The following is a 21111-nucleotide window of genomic DNA, read 5'->3' on the forward strand; positions in this document are numbered from 1 at the left end:
TTAAAATATTCACTTCTAAATATATTACTCTCTTCCCCTCTAACCAAAGAGCCAACCCTTGGAATAAAGAATAAAATGAGGGAGAAAAATGAATTCAGCTAAACTAACTGAAATACTAACCAAATCTGACCACATATCAGTGTTATCTTATATTTGTAATCTCCCACTTCTGCAAAGAAGTGAGAGAGATCAATTTTCTTCTTAATTCTTCAGGGTCAAGTTTATATATTATAATTATAAAGCATTTAAGGTTTCAAAAATATTCTTTATATATACAACAATGGTTTACTCATTGTATATGTGATTTTCTTCATTCTGATTACTTCACTTTGCATCAGTTCATATATTTACCAATCTTCATTCTTTTATGGTATTCTACACAATGTAGGTTTTTAATAAGTGCTTGTTGAATTGGTTAAGATTAGACATATGGGGCGGGAGGGGGGTCAGCTAGGTCGCATAGTGGATAGAGCATCAGCCCTAAAGTCAGGAGGACCTGAGTTCAAATCTAACCTCAGACACTTAACATTTCTTAGCTGTGTGACATTGGGCAAGTCATTTAACCCCAACTGCCTCAGCAAAAAACAAAAACAAAAACAAACAAAAAAACCAATATTAGACATATGGTCTTTGAGCAGGGGAAAACCCTCCCTTTAAGCTCTAGGAAACGGGGGAAGTCCTATTACATATAATTTAGACCAAAGGTCTCTTCTGTAGCCTGATTCTTAGGAGAATTTGGGACCCTGTAGTATGGCTTCTAACACTTCCCCTAACATACTATCAAGGACCTTAAAAGCTGAATTCAGTCTTCTCATTTTATGGATAATACTAATAAAGCTTTCAAGTATGGATCTGCCAACAGATTGTTATTTGAAGACCACTCTATATCGTTATGGCAAGGTTCATTAAAAATAACTCACTATGGAATGGGAATTTATGAAACAAAGAAAGGGATGCTTTTCTAAGAAACAAAACTTCAGAGGTTGCATGATCATCTAGCTTTGAAGTACAAAGAAGAATCTTATGAGATATCTTTTTTTTTTCATTATTTAGAGAATATTTTATTAGTTTCTGTAATCAAACCCATGTAAATAAGACCTTACATATTTAATACAGTGTATTACCCCTGTACAAATGGGAAAAAAATTAAGTTTAACGTTTCTAGACCAATATGGCTGTTAATTTCTGTACAATGCCAACTCAACACAGTACAAGTGGGATACTTTTCCAAAGTTGACATCACAGCTAAAGTTTCCAAAAATTCAAATTTTATATATATATATATATATATATATATGTATATATATATATGTATATATATATATATATATTTATATAAAAAGATAACCAATAGCAATTTGCTAGGCATCAATAGCTGCAACAGCCTTTCCAGATTCTGCAATCATTGAACAAAATTTATACACATTAGACTTTCAGCTCAGTTTCCAAAACAAAAACAAAACAAACCCCCTGAAAACATCTCCCTCCCCCCACAAAGAAATTTTTTTTTTAAATCCCAGAAAACTCGACCTTTTATTCTTCCATATGAATTTTGTTGTTATTTTTTCTAGGTCATTGAAATAGTTTCTTGGGAGTCTGATTGGTATAGCACTAAATAAATAGATTAGTTTGGGGAGTATTGTCATCTTTATTATATTCGTTCGGCCTATCCAAGAGCACTGAATGTCTTTCCAATTATTTAAATCTGACTTTATTTTTGTGGCAAGTGTTTTGTAATTTTTCTCATATAATTCCTGACTTTTCTTTGGTAGATGGATTCCCAAATACTTTATACTCTCAACATTTGTTTGGAATGGAATTTCTCTTTGTATCTCTTGCTGTTGCATTTTGTTAGTGATATATAAAAATGCTGAGGATTTATGTGGATTTATTTTGTATCCTGCCACTTTGCTGAAATTTTGAATTATTTCTAGTAGCTTTTTAGCAGAGTCTTTGGGGTTCTCTAAGTATACCATCATGTCATCTGCAAAAAGTGATAGTTTGATTTCCTCATTTCCTACTCTAATTCCTTGAATCTCTTTCTTGGCTCTTATTGCCTAGGCTAGTGTTTCTAGTACTATATTGAATAGTAATGGTGATAGTTCTTATGAGATATCTTGTGCAGATATACTAACACTCCAAATTAAATTGACATATACATGTAATACTTGATGACTTCAATCTAAAATTGGATATATGTGACAACAGGGAAAAACATGGCTCAGATCAAGGAATACAGGAGGCCGACGGCTTATAGACTACAAGAATCCTTATATCTAAGAATATTTTCTTCAAAAAGAGAGTTGGTGGAACAGGACATAATTGAGCACCAAATAACATCACCAAAAATGAAACTGATCATCTTTTAACAGGCAAGAAAACAACGTTAGTGAATCAGTCTTCAGATTATCGATTTGAAGGAAAGAGGTTCAAAATTAACATCAAGTCAGAATAAAAATGAAAAGATATTATGCAGTCAAAACAGATCCAATATGGCCTATTTAAATGATTGATATTAAAAATGGAAAATAAAAGAACAAACTAATGAAAATGATATCCTACTCAAACTTGATTGTTATATAAAGTAATTGTTACAATTGTTATATACATAAAAAGAGTTTAGAAGCCATTTCAGTCAGTACAGATGTGATCTTCTTGCCAAACAGAGGCATATGGCAGCCAAGAATAATTCTCAATTTTAATATAGATTAATTTGTACAATTTTATAAAAAAGGATGGTAGAAAATGATGGACAAAACCATTTCATAAAATACTAAAAAGTGTTTTATGAAAAGTGAAAAATGTTTGTGGAAACTTAGAAACAGTTAAGCCATCCTGTCACAAGAACATTTGAGAACAAGAAGATAGGATGACAATGATCAATGAAAGATGGAAAAAGTGTCAACATTTCTATAACAAACTATTTGCTTCATCAGTGACAGTGGAGGTCTGACCTTGCCACTCTCCCGCTTCAATAGCTTCAAAGTCTACAGTAAAACACAAAATCTAGCATATAAAATAGTTCCCATGCTGGTTCTAACATATCTAATTATTTCCATCTCATGTACTTTTCATTCCATTTCCTGTGTCCATATCTTTGTGAAAGATGTCCCTCATATGTAGGATCTTCTCTCTCATTTCCCTTTCTGGGAATCTCTATAGACTAAATTCCATTTCCTATAGGAAATGATCCCGAGAAACTGCTGATTCCCAGTTTGTTCTCCATTGCCTCTGAAATTGTTTTCTCTGTGTAGAAAGTAAGCTCATTAAGAGCAGAGACTCTTATTTTTATCTTTATTATTAATACTGGACTTTTATTGTCTTTGTTATTGATATTACCTAACAATGTCTGACACATAGTAAATATGTGTGAGGAAGTTGGTCTCTGATCAATTGATTCTTACCCCCTCTCCTTCCTGCCTCTCAGTTTAGTGGATGTAGCCACAGAAAGAAGGGAATGACCACAAGTAAGGGAGGTATTAATACATTAAGCTTGGTGTGTCTTATGTTATCTGTCCTTCATCTTTATTAAAGAAGATCAATGACATCATGTGATGATGTCTTGGTTCACATGTTAACTGGATTTAAGTGGGCCAGAGTTGAACAGCTGTCAATCTCACTCCCTCTTCTAGAGTCACTGAAGTCTAGTGGCAAGATAACTGGCAATGGCCTAGGAACAGTGGATGACCTTAGTCTTTTGAACGTTTGATCAAACTCTAGGCACTCCACAGTGCCTGCTTCAGCTACCTTAATGGGCACTGGATCAAATTGTTTTTGTCTGTTCTGTTGGGGAAGTCTTCATATGCTTGGATTAGAAATTCCCCTAAATCATCAATAGGTGATTTAGAAGCCTGTTGGTTATTCTCTACCTGGTTTAGCCTGTCTGCCAAGAAGGTTTTACTGAGGTGTGGCTGGTGCACACATTACAGCTTTTTGGAGGCACAGGTGAGAATTAAATGCTAGATGGCCACCAAAGGTGGATGAGTAGCCCAGAAAAGAGCTTAGCAAGTCCTCATACTAGAGTTTTCTCCTTGAACACCTCATAAACCCCATTTTGTTATTCCTTCATTAAGTATGAAGTTCTATTTGATAAAATTAGGAAATAGTGACTTCATGGACAAAGATAGACTATATCCTGGGTGACCTTTAAAACAACAACAGGATATTCTCTCTAGAGATTGACAGAAAGGATAAAAGACAAAAGTAGGTAGTAGAGAAGAAAGCAGTTTATAGATTCAAGAAGTTAATCCTGGAGTAAAGAGCTGAGCTGTGAGAAGGAAAAAACTCAGGAAGGCAAGATGGACCACTAGCCCAACAAAGACATTGTACTGGTAGGGAGCAACATGAAGATAACACTGGAAGAGCAAGGACAGTGGGACTCTGCAGAGCCTAGAGGTTGGGGTTGCCTTGTGTTCCTTATGTGTATTTCTCACTACCAATATACTCTCTGTCTACTCTTTCTGTTTGTAGGAGAGTGATCTCCTGAGCTGGGAATATTTTGTAGCTGCTGTTTCTGCTCTGCTTAGTAAATGTCTTTGTTTCCATCCAATTGTGTCTATTGAATGAGTGAAGGTAAGCTTACTTGATGAGGCTTCATGATTTTAATATTGTAGACATAGTCACCCCTCTAAAACTCTAACCTATGAGTTCTTAGCTAGGCAGTCCAGAGAGGGTGCCATAAATACTTTTTTTGAGATCATAGAATTGAAATGAACTTGGACTCTTTAACATCATAGTACTCAACAAAATGCTTGAGGAATCAGAAATAGCCTTTAAAAACTAAAAGATCAGTTGGATAAGACCAACTATATATACTGAGGTGGTCCATGTTGGAGATGACACAACTTGGGACATCAAATTTCAAGATATTTCTAAAACAAAACAAAATAACAACTAAAAAAGATATTTCTGAGAGTACCGAATGATTAAGAATAGTCATAAGATTATCAGAAATAGGGATAGGTATAAGGATTCCACCTATGATTTCATAGACATAGGGGATTTCCAGATAAGGAAACTCCCTTTACCAATATAAGTAGAGATGTTAAAGAGGCTGAATCAATAAGACTGGCAACTGACTGAATATTGTTGAGAAGGTCTAGCACAATATCCAAATGAAAGAGGATTCCCTTTTGATGGTGAAATCCTCCACCTATTTCTATTTTTAGATGACATATCAATTGTATTAAACCCCAAAATGTTGCAGAATCTTCTACAGGAGATACATAAGTACTCAAAAGAACCCTGTTTTTACAGAAGAAAAACTAAAGAGATACAGACTATCTATTGTCTAACGATATGCATTTCATGACAGCTCTCATACAACTGGTCCACCAGTACATTTATTTCAGACAGAAACTGAAGGCAATGAGCTGGATCCAGAATTGATTAGGAGATAGAGAGTAGGATGGATTATATTTGAGAAATTTTTCTGTTTTCAATGACCCCAAGGTTCTTCCTGATATTAAAAAAAATTATAACAGTAATATTTTAATGATGCTATGTGGTGGCAAATTAAGGGATACAATAATCACTGAAGAATCAAAATTGCCCATAATTCAAAGGGCAATGGATATATATTGGGCATAAATAAAAGGGAACATATAATCACTGATGAATGCATAAAGTTGCTTCAAACAGCTTAATACATAACTGATCAGAAAAAGAGGTGGGAACATGATTCTGGGAAGATGGTGGGGTAGGTCAGAAAATTCCAAGTTCTCCAGAGTCTCCCCACAAACAAAACAAAATTGTGACTTAGGGAGAAAATATATCAGTGAAAAATAAAAGTAGGACTCCTTGGAACAATAGAAGGTTGGAAGAAAGACCCCAATGTTTTGGTTTGGCAGGTGTTTTGTGAGCTCCTGAACTAGCTGAGTTTGGAACTAGTCTCAGCCCCAATCACAGGAGCTTTCACCTCTCAGACAGGGTGGGGAGTCAATGGAGGATTTGAGAAATGTCAGGTACAGCTGTGCGGTTGAGAGGTAGCACTGGTTGAGAAGGAACCAGCACTCACCCCCTAAGAGCAGAAGCAATGGGACAGGGATATTGCTGGTTGTGAGCACTTATAGGAAGGTGGAGTTTTTGGTTTTGGGGTCCAGACAAGATTGGAGAATTGAAAAAACTTGAAGCCAGACTCACCATCTCCTTTACCTAATGTGTACAAATGATTACACAAGCTCTTATGAGAAAGACACACAGATGCAGATAGATAGAGACGGACAGACAAGAGACAGCGCTAGAGACAAAGAGACAGAGACAGGATGTTGGGGAAGGAGAGAGGTAGACAGAGAGAGAGAGGGAAAAAAAGATCAGGCAAAGGAGAAAGAACCCAACTTTATATAGTTACTATGAGAATAGGGAAGATTGGGGTTCATCTTCAGAAGAGAATATTGAAATTTAAAAAAGCCTATCCTACCCTAGAGAGTAGTGTTAAATGGTTACCTTTCTTTAAAAATTCATGGAAGAACTTTAAAAACACATTAAAAATCAAATGAAATAGATTGAGGAAAAACTTTTTTTAAAAATCTAAGAAAAACAAGATTATGAAAAGAAACTCAATTAAAAAAGAAGATGCAGAATCTTAAAGGAAGAAAATTACTCTGAAATTAGAAGTGAGCAAGGGAAGCCACTGAAGTTATAAGACTAAGAAATAATAAAATGTAATAAAAAAAATAGAAGAGAATGTGAGTCTTCTTGTAAGAAACATAACAGCTCTGTAGAACAGATCAAGAGAATACAAGAATAATTGAATTACCTGAAATCTATAACAAAAAAAAAATCCTTAATACAATAATACAAGAAATAATTAAATAATTAAAGAAAATTGTCCTGTAGTGATAGAACAAAAAGGAAAAGTAGAAATAGAAAAAAAATCCACTGATCACCACCTGAAAGAGATCTTACAAGGAAAACATACAGGAACATCATTGCTAAATTTTGAAACTTGCATATCAAAGAGAAAATTTTATAAGCAATAACAGTAAAAAAAAAAATCAATTCAAATATGTTGGAGATACAATTAGAATCACACTAGATCTATCATCAGCTACAATAAAAGACTGCAGGTCCTAGAATAATTTATATAATCAAAAGAACTAGGATAGTGACCAAAAATATTATGTCTAGCAAAATTAAGTTTAATACTGATGAAAAAAATGGATATTTGATGACTGTCAGATTCTGAATTTTGTTGCAAACAAACCTGAACTCAATAGAAAACCTGATATGTAAAAGCCAATATCGAAGACTAATTTCAAGAGAGTCAATATCGAAGACTAATTTCAAGAGAGTCAGTAAGGACTTTTGTTTTTTATGTGGAAATTTGTATTAGTTATTAACACTAGTATTGCTAATATCATTTCTGTTTTGGGAGATGAAACAAACATCCCTAGAAGCCCACAGAGTAAACAGTAGAGCAAAGAATAGTACTCAGATCTCCTATCAACAAACAAGAATTTTGTCACAGAATTTTATTCATACTTCTTTCATTGGAATTAGTCCATTTAGCTAATTTCTTTTCATTTTATTCCCACTATTAGACTAGAAGTTTTTTTTTTTTTTTTTTTTTTTTTTTTTTTTTTTTTTTTTTTAAGAGCCAAAACCATGTCTCACTTCTGTATAGGATCATTTAATTGTAGAACTGACAGAATTCTTTCAGAAGACATCTACTGCAAATTCCTCACTTTAAAGATGAAGAAACTGAGGAGGCCCATGGAGACCCAAATATGCACACATAGTATCAGGGGTGGGATTTGAATTCAGATTAAAAAATTGGTGTTTTGGTTTTTTTCCCCATAGTGTAATGACTGAACTTGAAGTCATAGACCTGAGTTTCAAGTCCTGGTTTACTTCTTGTGCACTTTGACCAAGACATTCAGCTTCTCTGAGCCTTAGTTTCCACATCTGTGAAATGAGTGTGTGAATTAGATGTGAACTAGATGAACTCTAGAGTTCCTTCCACTGTTCTATGACCTTTCTCAGCACTTAATATAACGTAATCATCAAAATCTTTTCCTTGTAAACAGTACTTTACAGTTTAAAAGTGCGTGCCTGTGTGTGTGTGTGTGTGTGTGATGAGGAATAATTGAAGTGGCAAGAAGTCGTCTAGTAAGACTAACAAAAAAGAGAATTCTTAAAAGTTTTTGAATATTTGCCTTTTCTCTTTCATAATTCCAGAATGTCTCCACCTGTTGTCCAGTTTTTCTCCACCCAAACCCCAAAACAAATAAACCAACCAGAAAAAACACCCAAAGCTAAAAAATAAACCAAAACAAGGCTGATTAAGATTGAGGGAAAAAATGAGGATTTAATAAAAAAAATTCAATTATTTTTTCCAGCGTTTGTAAATACTAGGAAAAATATCACAAAATTCAGTGCCACATCAACGATGGAGGACGGGAAAATTCCAGAATACATCTGCTCCCATTCGAGTTTCTTTCCCTTCAAAGTAGCGCAAGACATGAAAAGCTAGGCCGGTAGATAACAGGTGATGCTTACTAGTTTGCAAAATAGTAAGTAGAGTTACAGACACGATCACAAAGTCAGTGCAGGGAAGAGAAGTTGGGAGAAATGGCAACCCAGCAGTGAGACAGGAAATGGAAGTGTGCGTTGAAAACTGTTTGATCTTTCCGGTGCACTCAGCCCGTTCTCCCGGAGACAGTTGTTTACATGTCTCACTACAGACGAGCCTGGGAGCTAGCTCCGCTGGGGCCAGGGCCGGTCGCGGTTGTCTTCCCCTCCAGAGTGGCTGGCCGTGCTCTGCACACAGGTGCATGGAAACGTTCAAAGGAAGATGCCTGGGAAGGAAGCCCGGCAGGGATTCGGACCGCCTGTGGTAACACCTCGCAGAGCGTCGGAGAATTGGGAGGGGCACCAGATTGTGGTCCCCCGCGCTCGTTCCCAGGGTCACTCAGAGCTGGGCAGTGAGCGGCTTAGGATCCCAGGGACAATGGGACAGGATTCAGACCCTGCTCTTCCAACTCCAAATAGTGTGTTCTTTCCTCTAAAGACGGGGAATTCAGGTCTAAGGGTGGTCGTTATCGCCATTTGACAAAGGAGGCTTAGTGGTGACAGATTCGGAGCACTGGAGAAGGCCTTAGAAATCATTTAGTGCAGCCCCACTTTCCAGAGGGGAAAACTGATACACCCCGAATAGGGGCCCTGATTTGCCCAAGGTCACCGGGCTCTTGGAGCAGCGCGGGAACTGAAGCCACAGGGTTCCTCCTTCGAGAAAACAGGGACTGACCGTCCCGAAAGCGGAGAGGAACTGGGTTCGGGAGAGCGGCCTACGTATGGGTCCAGTAGATTTCAGCGCATCCCCAGGGCCCAGGTGAGGAGGAGGAGGAGGAGGAGGAGGAGGAAGAGGAGGAGGAGGAGGAGGAGGAGGAGGAGGAGGAGGAGGAGGAGGAGGAGGAGGAGGAGGAGGAGGAGGAGGAGGAGGAGGAGGAGGAGGAGGAGGAGGAGAAGGAGGAGAAGGAGAAGGAGGAGGAGTCTAAGGCCCAGCCACTCAGCCGGCCGAGGGCAGAACAACCGGCGGCTGCCCGCCCAACACCAGCCTAGCAAACCCGGAAATGCAGCTCCAACTGGAGGGACGGAGGGAGGGTTGGGGGGGAGGGGGGAGGCCAATTTGCGGCGGTCCGAGGGGAAGGGGGTTAGCCCGGGTCTCGGTCCGAGCGACAGGCAGTGCGCCCAATAATTGGTGTGCGTCGGCTTCCCAACGCCGGAAGTACCTCCCTACCGACGGGTGGCGGCGGTAGCGTCGGCGGAGTGGGCGGGAGCGGGGGGGGGTGGGTGGTGACAGGGCGAGAGAAAGAGAGCGAGAGAACGAGCGGGGCAGAGTTTGTGAGTGTGTGTGCGTGTGTGTGTGCGTGTGTGTGTGTATGTGTGTGTGCGTGCGCGCGCGTGTGTGTATGTGTGTGTGTGTTGTGGGGGGGCGGGGGTTGGCAGTGCGGGCGCCCGCAGGATGAGGGCGGCCATTGCTGTGGCTCCACCGCGGGGAGGAAGACTCTGAGGCCGCGAGCTGCGCGCGCGCGGGGGGAGGGGGGAAGGCGCCGAGTCCAAGCCCGAGCCGGAGCCCGAGCCCCAGCCGGGGCTCATGGCCAGAACCACGAGCCAGATCGTGAGTACCGGGGGTTGGGGGGAGGGTCAGGTTCGGAGGCCGGGTGGGCGGCCCGGCCCGTTACCTCGGGGGGAGCCTTCTCTACCTCCTGCGTTGGGCCTGGCCCTGGCTTTCTCGGTCAGCGGCGGAACGAATGCTCCGGGGCCCGGCCGGGCCGGGAGGGGACGGCGGCGGCGGCAGTGGTATCTCTAAGGGTTGGGCTGGGGACTTCTTGGGCGTCGTAGGCCTGACAGGTAAGGGAAACGAGAGAAGCTCGCGCCGGGCTCACGTGTGTGTGTGTGTGTGTGTGTGTGTGTGTGTGTGTGTGTGTATGGGGGGGGGCGATACCCGATCTCCCTTGGGGACTTGGGCGGGGGGAGCCGACTTATTAGAGAGTTTTGGTTCCCAATAAAGTAAACCCGGGGCTCCCATGCGTTTGGTTGAGCCGCAATGGGTGTTGGGGTGACCCCTGAGTCACACCCCTCAGTTTCATAAGTCGGATCCCTGCATCACCTGGACTCGCCAGCTGTCAGTAGGATCCGCCACCCTCGGCCCTCGGGTGCTTGGGTAGGGTTGATCTCTGCTGAACTGAGGGAGCCAGGGACAGGGAGCCAGTGGCATAGACCAGAAGCTGATGGGGGCCCTCTGGGCAAGTGTGGAGGTACTATACGGGGCTGTGGAAGGATAGACACCGGCAGAAAAACTGGAGGAAAGGGGGATCAGAAGGCTGCCAAAAGATGGAAATTATGTGTGTGTGTGTGGGGGGGCAGGGGCGTGAGTACTACACTCGTGGACTCGAAATAACTGCCTGTGAAGGATCTGTTGACATCCAAGGGGAAGTAGGCCTTTTCAGGAGCAGACCACGCTGGCTGATCAGTTTGACAGATGCCAGGGTGATGGGAAATCTTTGGCGGGGGAGACAGTGTTGAGCAGTTTAGATATTGTTTTCCATCAAGGAATAACACAGATGTAATTGATGATTAGATGCTTAGGAAGTACTTATTTGCTTGTGAAGCAGCTTTATGCAAAACTGATATCTTTTCATTTTCAAATTGCAGCGTTTTCAAGTTTTCCATTTTTGTTGAAGGTCCATTTTGGTTATTTTCATCTTGAGTATTTTCCTCACATTTTTTTTTATGATTTTGAATATTGTGCTGAAGATAAATAGCACATGGGTTCCTTTACTTTTATTTTTGACAGGGTAAAGTTTACAAACTTGATGCTGATCTCCATTCCTTGTAAAGATAGAGGTTGGGGAAGTTCTTTCCATATCGTCTCCCATTACCACAGGGGATTGAAATACTCTTTCCATCTTGTTGACTGGTCCCCTGGGGATGCTGATTGGTTTTGTGGGAAAGCATTTGTAGTGGCTCAGTTGAGTTTTGGCAGGGGGACTGAAAGTAACTTTAGTAAAGTCATGAGTAGGGAAAATGAGGGTGACAGATAAGGAAAAAATATCAGAAATTTAAAAAAAATTCTTAAAGTTTTTTCCCTGAACCTCTTTCAATAAAAATAAAGCTTTAAATTTAGTTCCTATTAATTTGCATTTTCAATACTTGGTGTTTATTTTTAATTCTTAGAATATATTCTTAGGCTTAAGGATTTATACTCTATTGAATATGATTGTGAAATGGGTGATGTAATAATTTTTAGACAGGTTGCAAAATCTGTTTTGAGTTAATTCGCTCCTCCAACCCCCCCATAGTGTGTCAGAGTTTTTTTCCTAAGATTAATTTTTTGTTGTTGTTGTTGAGATTTTGACTTGATCCAGATTAATCCTTCCTTTAAAAATGGTGAAAGGGAAAAGGGGTGGACATTTCAAAATTTAGATGGCAGTGTGCCAAGAATAATATGTAAAGGTGCAAAATTGCCTTTTAAGTGAGCATTTAATCAAAAAGGAGACAAATGATAGCAGTTTCCAACCGAACTTTCACACAGTGTGATACTCTTGCAACTGGGAAGGGGGAATATTGTGTGTCTGGGAAAACTAATTCCTACTTACAGCGTTAGTAATTTTACAAGATATAATTTAATAGTTTCTTCTAAGATTGCAGAAATATGCCAATTCAAAAAATCTAAGCAAGTTATAAAGTAGAAAACAAGAGTCTACATTGAGAGAAAAGGAAGTGAACTTGCTGGGAGTTGGTGAAATGTTTCCCTTTATAAATTTTCCCAAACACAAGTGGCAATATTGTAATAAAAGTATATTGTTTTCAGAATAAACAGTGACAGTTTAGGGAAACAAGGTAGTGAATAGAGCATTGGACTTTAATTCAGAAGGCATGGAGTTGAGTGTCTGTCAGTTTTGTTTCCCCAGCTATGCGGAATAATCCTTGTATTATCCCTCATAGGGTATTTCTTGCCTCAGAGAGTTTAATGCAACTCATCAAGTATTAAGCAGTGCATAACATTGGCCAAACTTTAGCAGTTAATTAAAATATATCTGCCCTTATAGAGCTTTCATTTTAGTAGGAAAAGTCTTTGTAGGTATTGTATAAATGAACTAATTGTATTTTGTTACACTACTATCTCAATTTCACCTGAAAGCATATAAGGAAATTGGGCATTTTTCAAATGAATTAGAATCAGGAATTGAATGTGAATGTGCTTTGAAAGAGGCTAAGAGCTGTATAGATACAAAGTAGTATCATGTTTACAAATTTAGATGTCTTTTGAATATAAATGTCCAAAAGGGGGGCAGAGGAACTGAAGGTAGGAAAAATAAAAATAAAATTAGATAATTGAATTTGGTAGCAAGAAGTGGTATATCTGCTGGAATGTTTTAATATTCAGGATGATTTATTTAAAGAATTGTTATCAATGTTGATGATTACTTTGAAAATGGAGTTGGTGGGGAAGGAATGAAATTTTAATTTAGGAAAGCCAGCAGATTTATTTGTTTATTTGGGGCAGATGGCTGAACTTTGCGACCTTAGGAGTCAGCTGGTTGGAACCAAGGCTATTGTGTGCATTTTATTTAAGAGATAATATCCTGAAAGGTGAGTGTGTTTTGCTTCTCATTGAGGAAAAAAAAAAGTGTCTTTTTTTGTTTGTTTTAAAAATCAAGGCTTAAATTAGAGATGCTAGGAAGAATTTTTATTTTTATCATGAGAAGTAGCAATGTGTTCCTATTCCATGAAATATGTAGGGTACTGGTGATTTGCAGAAAGTTTTATAATAAGAAATAGGCCCAGGTGAATATTGCATGTAGCTACTTCCTCATGTACTTAGTCTTTTATCTTCTTTTGGGACTCAGAGAAGGAAGGGATAGTAGTTTGTTCACTCATACAGTAAATTGGTGGCTGGCTTTGGATTAAACCCAGGATTCCTAACATCCAGTATTAGGCTTCTTACAGGTTTTGGATCACTTAGCCTATCTTGTAGTTGAGGTGGGAAAGAGGAGTCCTGAGACTTTAGCAGCAGAATAGTCTTTAATGAGGATGAAACCCTGAATAGAACCAGTATGGCTAATGTGGAAGGGAGTTTTGGAAGTCAAGGAATAGGATGAATCTTCAAGAATGCTGTACCAGGAAGGTTGGAGACTTGGGTGTAGTCTAGCCTTTTTTCTGGCCTCTTACTCATTTAATGAATTTGGGTGAATTAACACCTTTTTGGGACCTGAATTTTCTTTGTAAAATGCGTTTCTAAGATCTGTTTTTATTCCCCTTTTTGGTATTTTATCTTGTGTTTCCTGGTACATTTTTGGTTTCTGTTTTTGATTCTCCAACAGTCTTTTATGCTCTCCTATATAATAAGTTCTATGATTGGCCTTAGAGTTGTTGTATATTTGATCTGTGTGGAGAATTCCTTGGAATTCCAGGAATGTTTATAGATATGGATTTAGAGCGACTAAAAAGAGGTAGAAAGATGTGACTTCAAGTCTTTGACTTTTATTCTTACACTTATATGTAGAGCCGTTAGTGACTTTTAGACTTTCCTAAGAAAAGCACTAGAGAGAAAGAAAAGATCCTGGGAAATTGGTCATGTATTTTCTTTCCTATGATCTTTTCTTTCTCCCCCTTTTAATTCCTGTGTCCTCCTATTAGCATTTTTTTTTTTAATAGGTAGGAGAGTACTATAGAATACAGTAGAGAGCAGTTTTGAGAAATTTAGTTCAAAAGTTATTGTTGCTAATAACTTGCTTTTGTGGAATACTTTAGATATATAAATCTCATTTGCAACTCACAAGATCCCTGTATATTAGATAGATTTTTTTTTTACCTAGATTCTAGTCTTGCTCTGGTACTATTTTGCTTTATTTTTTTAAAATATATTTTTGTTGTTATGTTTTATTTTTAGATCAGTTCCAGAATATCATTCTATTTTACTCCTACCAGAGCGCCATCTCTTATATAGGTAGTTTAAGTATTTTAAATATTTAACATTTTATTTTTTCCCAGCTACATGTAAAACAATTTTCTAACATTTGTTAAAACTTTGAGGATTAATTTTATTTATAGATAAGTAAATTAAGGCTAAAGAAGGGAAAATGGCTTGTTCAAGGCTAATCAAATAGTAAGGATTTGAACTCATTTTCTTGACTCTAAATCCAGTGCTCTATCTTCTATGCCAAGCAATTGTGATTATCTAACTGAATTACTTTGTCCATTTCCTAATATTGTGGAAGAAACTATATCTGTAGAACAAACCAACTCTAAACCATAAATGTTATATTCCAGGTCTCTGACAGGACAAAACACTCCTTGAACTTAACACTTAACAAGGAGATGTTTTTCTTAGCAGGTGTAAGGGTTGAAGACACAAATGTTTTGTTTCTCTGATAACAGGTGGCAAGTTCAATGCATATAACAGTTGTTTTGAAGGCAAGTTCAAAGGGCAGTTAATAGTGAAGGAAATAGCCAGTGTGTGGTATGTGTGATTTAGGGACACATTATTCAGATCTTAGTTTCAAAAAAGTTGCATATTTTTATCTGTCATGATTCCTTTGCTTATTCAGCTTGACACCAAACTATTTTTAAAAGTTTTATATGAAAAATAGTATATTATAATTCAGATGAAGGAAACTGTCCATAAATAATAATATTTTAATTGTATCTATGAAATTCTATCTCTTAATATTCAAAGCTCCATCCTGTGGGACTGTCTTTTGCCCTTTTTTGTATCCTCAGTACATAGCACAGTGTTTGACACAGTGTAGGTAGGTACTTAGTAAATGTTGATTGATTGATAGCCTGAAGATGTCATAGAATTTTAGATCTGGAAAGTGATTTTAGAAATTATCTAACCAAATCCTTTCATTTAAGAAGAACAATGCTCAAAGGGTTAATAATGATCTAATTTGTATTTTTTAAGATGCTTTACATATTTTCTTATTTGATCCTCCCATTATCCCTATAAGGTAGGTAGTAGAAGTATTAATAGCCCTGTTTTACAAATCAGGAAACACAATCTCAGGTTGCTGAGAGCCATGTTTGTTTATGTGTTGAATAAGTGGCAGAGCCAGGATGTGAACCAGAGTCTCTTTAATTCTATTTAATGTTATTTCTACACTACTAGGCTGCTTCTAAGCTGGATGTTCTAAACTTGAGCTTGTGTTTTTTCTTTTTTTTTTTTAATATTGTTTTTCATATAATTGGTTTCTTTTGTAATCCTATTTTATTTTTTAAAAAGTTTTTTTTTTTTTTTTTTAATTCTGAGATTGACTCCAGTGGCTTCATAAATCTTTGCTTTAAGGTTAAGTGACTTATTTGCCCTAAATTGTACAGCCAGATAGTTTCCTGAACAGGAACTGGTGTTTCAGCTAATTTTGGAAAATTCTATTTAGTTTTAATTACTGTTTCTCCCTTTTTCGAACCAGCGAAAAAAATTTTTTTATATTGTTGTCTACTCTTCTCATGCTTGCCACTATTTCTGTTATTGCTCACTTGGTCATATTTTCCTGAAATTTAGCTCAAATGCTCATTCTGGTGCTTCATTATGATGATGTGGAGTTCTCAAAAGCTATACCAGCAGAGCATGAGCTCTGAAAGATTCTATTAGATTGGAAAAACTTCAGGTATAGAACTAGCAACAGATTATCATCTGTTGGTCCTAGAACTAATCTAGCTAGCTGAAGAATGTTATCATGAGAAGATTGGTGTATATAAGATGAAGACTGTTTAGTAAAGTATAGAAGACTTGCTATCTTCATCCCCAATTCTTCAAGTATAAAGATCTAGTAGTTTTTCTCCCTAGCTTGAAACTTTTAAGGTATTTAAATTCATTACATAATATTTTATGAAAAACTTCATATTTATTTCTTCTTCTTGTTTTTTTTTTTTTTTTTTTTTTGCTGAGGCAGTTGAGGTTAAGTGACTAGCCTAAGGTCACATAGCTAGGAAGTATTACCTGTTTGAGGTTGGATTTGAACTCAGATCTTCCTGACTTCAGGGCCAGTGTTCTATCCACTTTGCCATCTAGCTGTCCCTCATATTTCTTTTAAAGACATCTTGTCTATGTAGAAAATAGAATATAGGAATGATAATATTGCGTTAAATTTAGGGAGTAAAAAAAAGCATTGTTAAGTATTGTTTATGAAATAAATTATCTAAGTAAAAATTGATTCAGATGGAAGATTTTTAGTCTGCTTAAAATATTCATTGAATACTTGAGCATGGTGTGGAAACCCAGGACTGAATTTAATGTAAGCTCTATGGAGAAGTGAGATTTAAAGTATTTCTAAACTAGAAAATGTTTTATTCTTAGCATCCTAGGCATCTAGAACACTGGGCCTGGAGTTATGAAGATCTGAATTCAAATATATCCTCAGACACTTAACTAATTTGTGTGTTCTTGGGCAAGTCACTTAATTTGTTTGCCTCAGTTTCCTAAATGTAAAGTGTGATAATGACACGGGTTATTATAACTAGGGTTCTTGTAAGTAGTAAATGAAATAATATTTGTTTTTTTTTTTTTTCCTGTTTTATTTATTTATTTTTTATTATAACTTTTTATTGACAGAACATATGCTTGTTATATGTACCCATGCTAAATGTGTTATAATATATCCTAGATACAGTATATGTGTGTAGAACCGAACATTTCTCATATTGCACAGGGAGAATTGGATTCAGAAGGTAAGAATAACCTGGGAAGAAAAACAGAAATGCTAACAATTTACACTAATTTCCCAGGGTTCCTTCTCTGGGTGTAGCGGATTCTGTCCATCATTGATCAATTGGAACTGGATTAGCTCTTCTCTATGTTGAAGATATCCACTTCCATCAGAATACATCCTCATAACAGTATTATTGTTGAAGTGTATAATGATCTAGTTCTGCTCATTTCACTTAACATCAGTTCATGTAAGTCTCTCCAAGTCTCTGTATTCATCCTGCTGGTCATTTCTTACAGAACAATAATATTCCATAACATTCATATACCACAATTTACCCAACCATTCTCCATTCATTTTCTGGCTGTTCCTCATATTTCTTTTAAAGACATCTTGTCTATGTAGAAAATAGAATATAGGAATGATAATATTGCGTTAAATTTAGGGAGTAAAAAAAGCATTGTAAGTATTGTTTATGAAATAAATTATCTAAGTGAAAATTGATTCAGATGGAAGATTCCCTCCATTCATTTTCCAGTTTTTAGCCACTACAAAAAGGACTGCCACAAACATTTTAGCACATACAGGTCCCTTTCCCTTCTTTAGTATTTCTTTGGGATATAAGCCCAGTAGTAGCACTGCTGGTTCAAAGGGTATGCACAGTTTGATAACTTTTTGGGCATAATTCCAGATTGCTCTCCAGAATGGCTGGATTCATTCACAACTCCACCAGCAATGCATCAATGTCCCAGTTTTCTCACATCCTCTCCAACATTCATCATTATTTTTTCCTGTCATCTTAGCCATTCTGACAGGTGTGTAGTGGTATCTCAGAGTTCTTTTAATTTGCAATGAAATAATATTTGTAAAATACTTAGTGGCCTATGACAAGCATTTCATTTTTTCATTTCCTCCTTCCTACTGCCTATAGTTTTGGTTGCTGTCAACCTAAAGGCTAGTGGGGTTAGCAGTCATGTTATTAGAGATCCTCTAGTATTTTATAGTTGAGCAACAGACTGAGAAGTGACTTGCCCAAGGGAATGTAGGTAGTGAGCAGTAGAATTAGGAGTCATGCTTAGATAATTTTTAACAAGTAGTTCTTTTTTTCTCCCACTCTCCCTCATTGAAAAAAGAGTAAAAGAAAACTGTTGAAACAAAAATGTGTAGTTAGGCAAAACAGATTCCTTTGTTGGCCATTTAACCTACTTTAAAACATTGAGAGCTCTTTTATAGTATCCATTTTTTCCCTCTCTCCTTTGTTCTTTGTTATTGCTGCTAATGCAAGCACTTGGGCCTGCATGTACTTTGTTTAGGTAGCTAAATGAAGTGGTGGATAGTGTGGGGCTTGGATCAGGAACACTGGAATTTGAATACTGCCTCATATATTGATCAGCTCTTTGGCCTTTAGGCCTTTTGCCTACATATTTTCATTTGTAAAAGTGGGATAGTAATAGCACTTATTTTCCAGAGTTGTTGTGAGGATCAAAAGGTAAGATGTATATCACTGCAAATCTTAAAGCATTCTATAAATGCTAGCTGTCATTTCTCTCTATCTTGCTTTCAAAACTTTCCTGATTACTAAAGAATCAAGATTTTTTCAATTTGACTGTCAGGTGGAATTCTCTTCTACATTGAAATTCTACTCATCAGAAGAACTGTACATCCTAAGTATTATTTCTCACTATGTCACGACTACTTCCCTTGTTTTTCTTTATTTCTTAAATTTTCTACTTTCTCATATTTTCTCTAAGCCTTTATTCAAAAATGAACATACTGTCATTATGAGGCTGACAAATAGATGCTTTGATACTTTTGAGGAAGGATTCACCAAGCACCACTTTTTTGATTCTTTAGAACCTTAGTAGATGATCCTTTTATGATAGCTTCCATGTCTCTATTATTATTATTATTTTTATTCCTTGTAAGACAAACAGATGCTTGCTCCTCATAGCATATAGCTCTCTCCAGGAAGAACCTCAAATTGGTCATCAGATAAAATAGATGAGGGGTGTACTTTAGATAAATATTTCCTTAATTTTTCTGGAAAATATGGAGTGAAAAAGACAAGTTATAGTATAGTTAGGTGGATTTTGAAGTAGGCAAATAACCAGGCACAAAAAAATAGTTGTTAATGGTTCTGTGTCACCTTAGCAGAAGATCTTTAAGGGAATGTTCCAGGGATCTGTGCTTGGTACTGTGCTGTTTAACATTTTTATTGTTGATTTGGCTAAAGGGATAGCCAGAATCTTTATCAAATTAACTGAGAGAGATGACATAGGATCCACATAGATCTGGACAGGGGAGAGCATTGGTTTGAATATAACAAGATGAAATTTAGTAGGTATGAATATTGAGTCTCAATTTTGGATTCAAAAAATCAGTCTTACAAGGTGAATGAGACATGATAAGATAGCAGTTTGGAAAATGTGTGAAACATCTGGGTTAAAAGCTCAATAGGAGTTCACAGTGTAATGTAGCAGCTAAAAAGCTTATGGGTTACATCGAAAGGCTACATAGCTTCTAGGAATAAGATGGTTCATTTGTACTTGTTCTTGCTCAGATCATATCTGGAATATTGTGTTCAGTTTGGATGCTACAGTTTAAGAAGGACATTGTTATCCTAGTGAGTATGATAGGAGGGGGTAGTCAGACTTTTATAAGTTACCTGCTGTAAAATTTTTTTCATGGTTATGATCCTTTCATCCTAATTCTCTCCATGTTTATTCTGCAAACTTTCCTTTTGCCTTGTCTGGCCTCAAAAGTGTTTTGCTTCTTAACCACCTCTCTCAAATCTGCCCTCTCTTTGATCAGCCCCTCTACCAAAAAAGCTCTTTTATGTGAGATAATTTACCCCATTCTATCCCTTCCTTTCCTTTTCTTTCAGTGCATTCCTCTCTCACCCCTTAGATAACCATCTCATCATATTCAACTCACAAATGTGCCCTCTGAAAAAAAGAGGGCACAAATCTGCCCTCATAATGAGAAATTTCTTAGGGGAGCACCTGTATCCTCTTCCCTTGTAAGAATAGAAACAGTTTTACCTTTTTGAAACCCTTAAGATTTCTTTCCTGTTTACCTTTTAATGCTTCTTTTGAGAGTTGTATTTAAAAGTAAAATTTTCTATTAAGCTCTGCTCTTTTCATTAGGAATTCTTCAAAGTCCTCTATTTCATTAAATGTGCATTCCTCCTCTACCTCAGAGGATTACACTCTGTTTTGCTGAGTAGGTGGTTCTTGGTTATAATTCTAGTTCCTTTACCTTCCAAAATAGCATATTTCAAGTCTTTCAATCCTTGAATGTAGGAGTTGTTAAATCTTGGGTTATCCTGGCCGTGCCTCCATCATATTTGAATTGTGTCTTTCTGGCTATTTATATTTTCTCCTTAACCTGGGAGCTCTGGAATTTGACTATAATATTATTCCTGGAAATTTTCGTTTTGGAATTTTAGGAGGCAACTGATGGATTCTTTCTTTTCTATTTTATCCTTTGGTTCTAGAATATCAGGGCAATTTTCCTTGATAATTTCTTGAAAGACAACATCTAAACTCTTTCTTTGATCATGGATTTCAGGTAGTTCAATAATTCTTTTAATTATCCCTTCTCAATCTGTTTTCCAGGTCTTTTGTTTTTTCCAAAGAGATATTTCAAATTTTCTTTCTTTTTTTTTTCATTCTTTTGATTTTGTTTTTATTATTTTTTAATGTCTCTTGGAGTCATTGGCTTTCACTTCCTTAATTCTAATTGTTTTTATTATTATAGCTTTTTATATACAAAACATATGCATGGGCAATTTTTCAACATCGACCCTCGCAAAACCTTCTGTTCCAACTTTTCCCCTCCTTCCCCCCACTTTCTACCTTAGATGGCAGATAGTCCAATACATGTTAAATATGCTATAGTATATGTTAAATGCAATATATGTTACATATTTATACAGTTATCTTGCTGCACAAGAAAA

General features: G+C 37.1%; 1 protein-coding gene across 8 annotated transcripts in view; it reads left to right on the forward strand.

Moving 5' to 3' along the window:
- Window positions 1–21111, forward strand: part of PDPK1 (3-phosphoinositide dependent protein kinase 1) — a 157180-nt gene that overhangs the window by 32546 nt on the left and 103523 nt on the right. The window contains exon 2 of one of the 8 annotated variants that reach the window (XM_074279858.1): window positions 4471–4572. The exons of 2 other annotated variants lie outside the window; for them this stretch is intronic. Coding sequence is in view for 2 of the 6 variants with exons in the window: in XM_074279852.1 (XP_074135953.1) it covers window positions 8795–8836 (42 nt within the window). In the remaining 4 variants the exon portion in view is untranslated. Of the gene's footprint in view, window positions 1–4470; window positions 4573–8424; window positions 9332–9763; window positions 10354–21111 lie in introns of those variants that run through there. 5 more of the 8 variants (XM_074279852.1, XM_074279857.1, XM_074279853.1 and 2 more) reach the window with 5 other exon arrangements.

Source organism: Sminthopsis crassicaudata, chromosome 1, assembly GCF_048593235.1.
Source record: "Sminthopsis crassicaudata isolate SCR6 chromosome 1, ASM4859323v1, whole genome shotgun sequence".
In the NCBI taxonomy this organism is placed as follows: domain Eukaryota; kingdom Metazoa; phylum Chordata; class Mammalia; order Dasyuromorphia; family Dasyuridae; genus Sminthopsis; species Sminthopsis crassicaudata.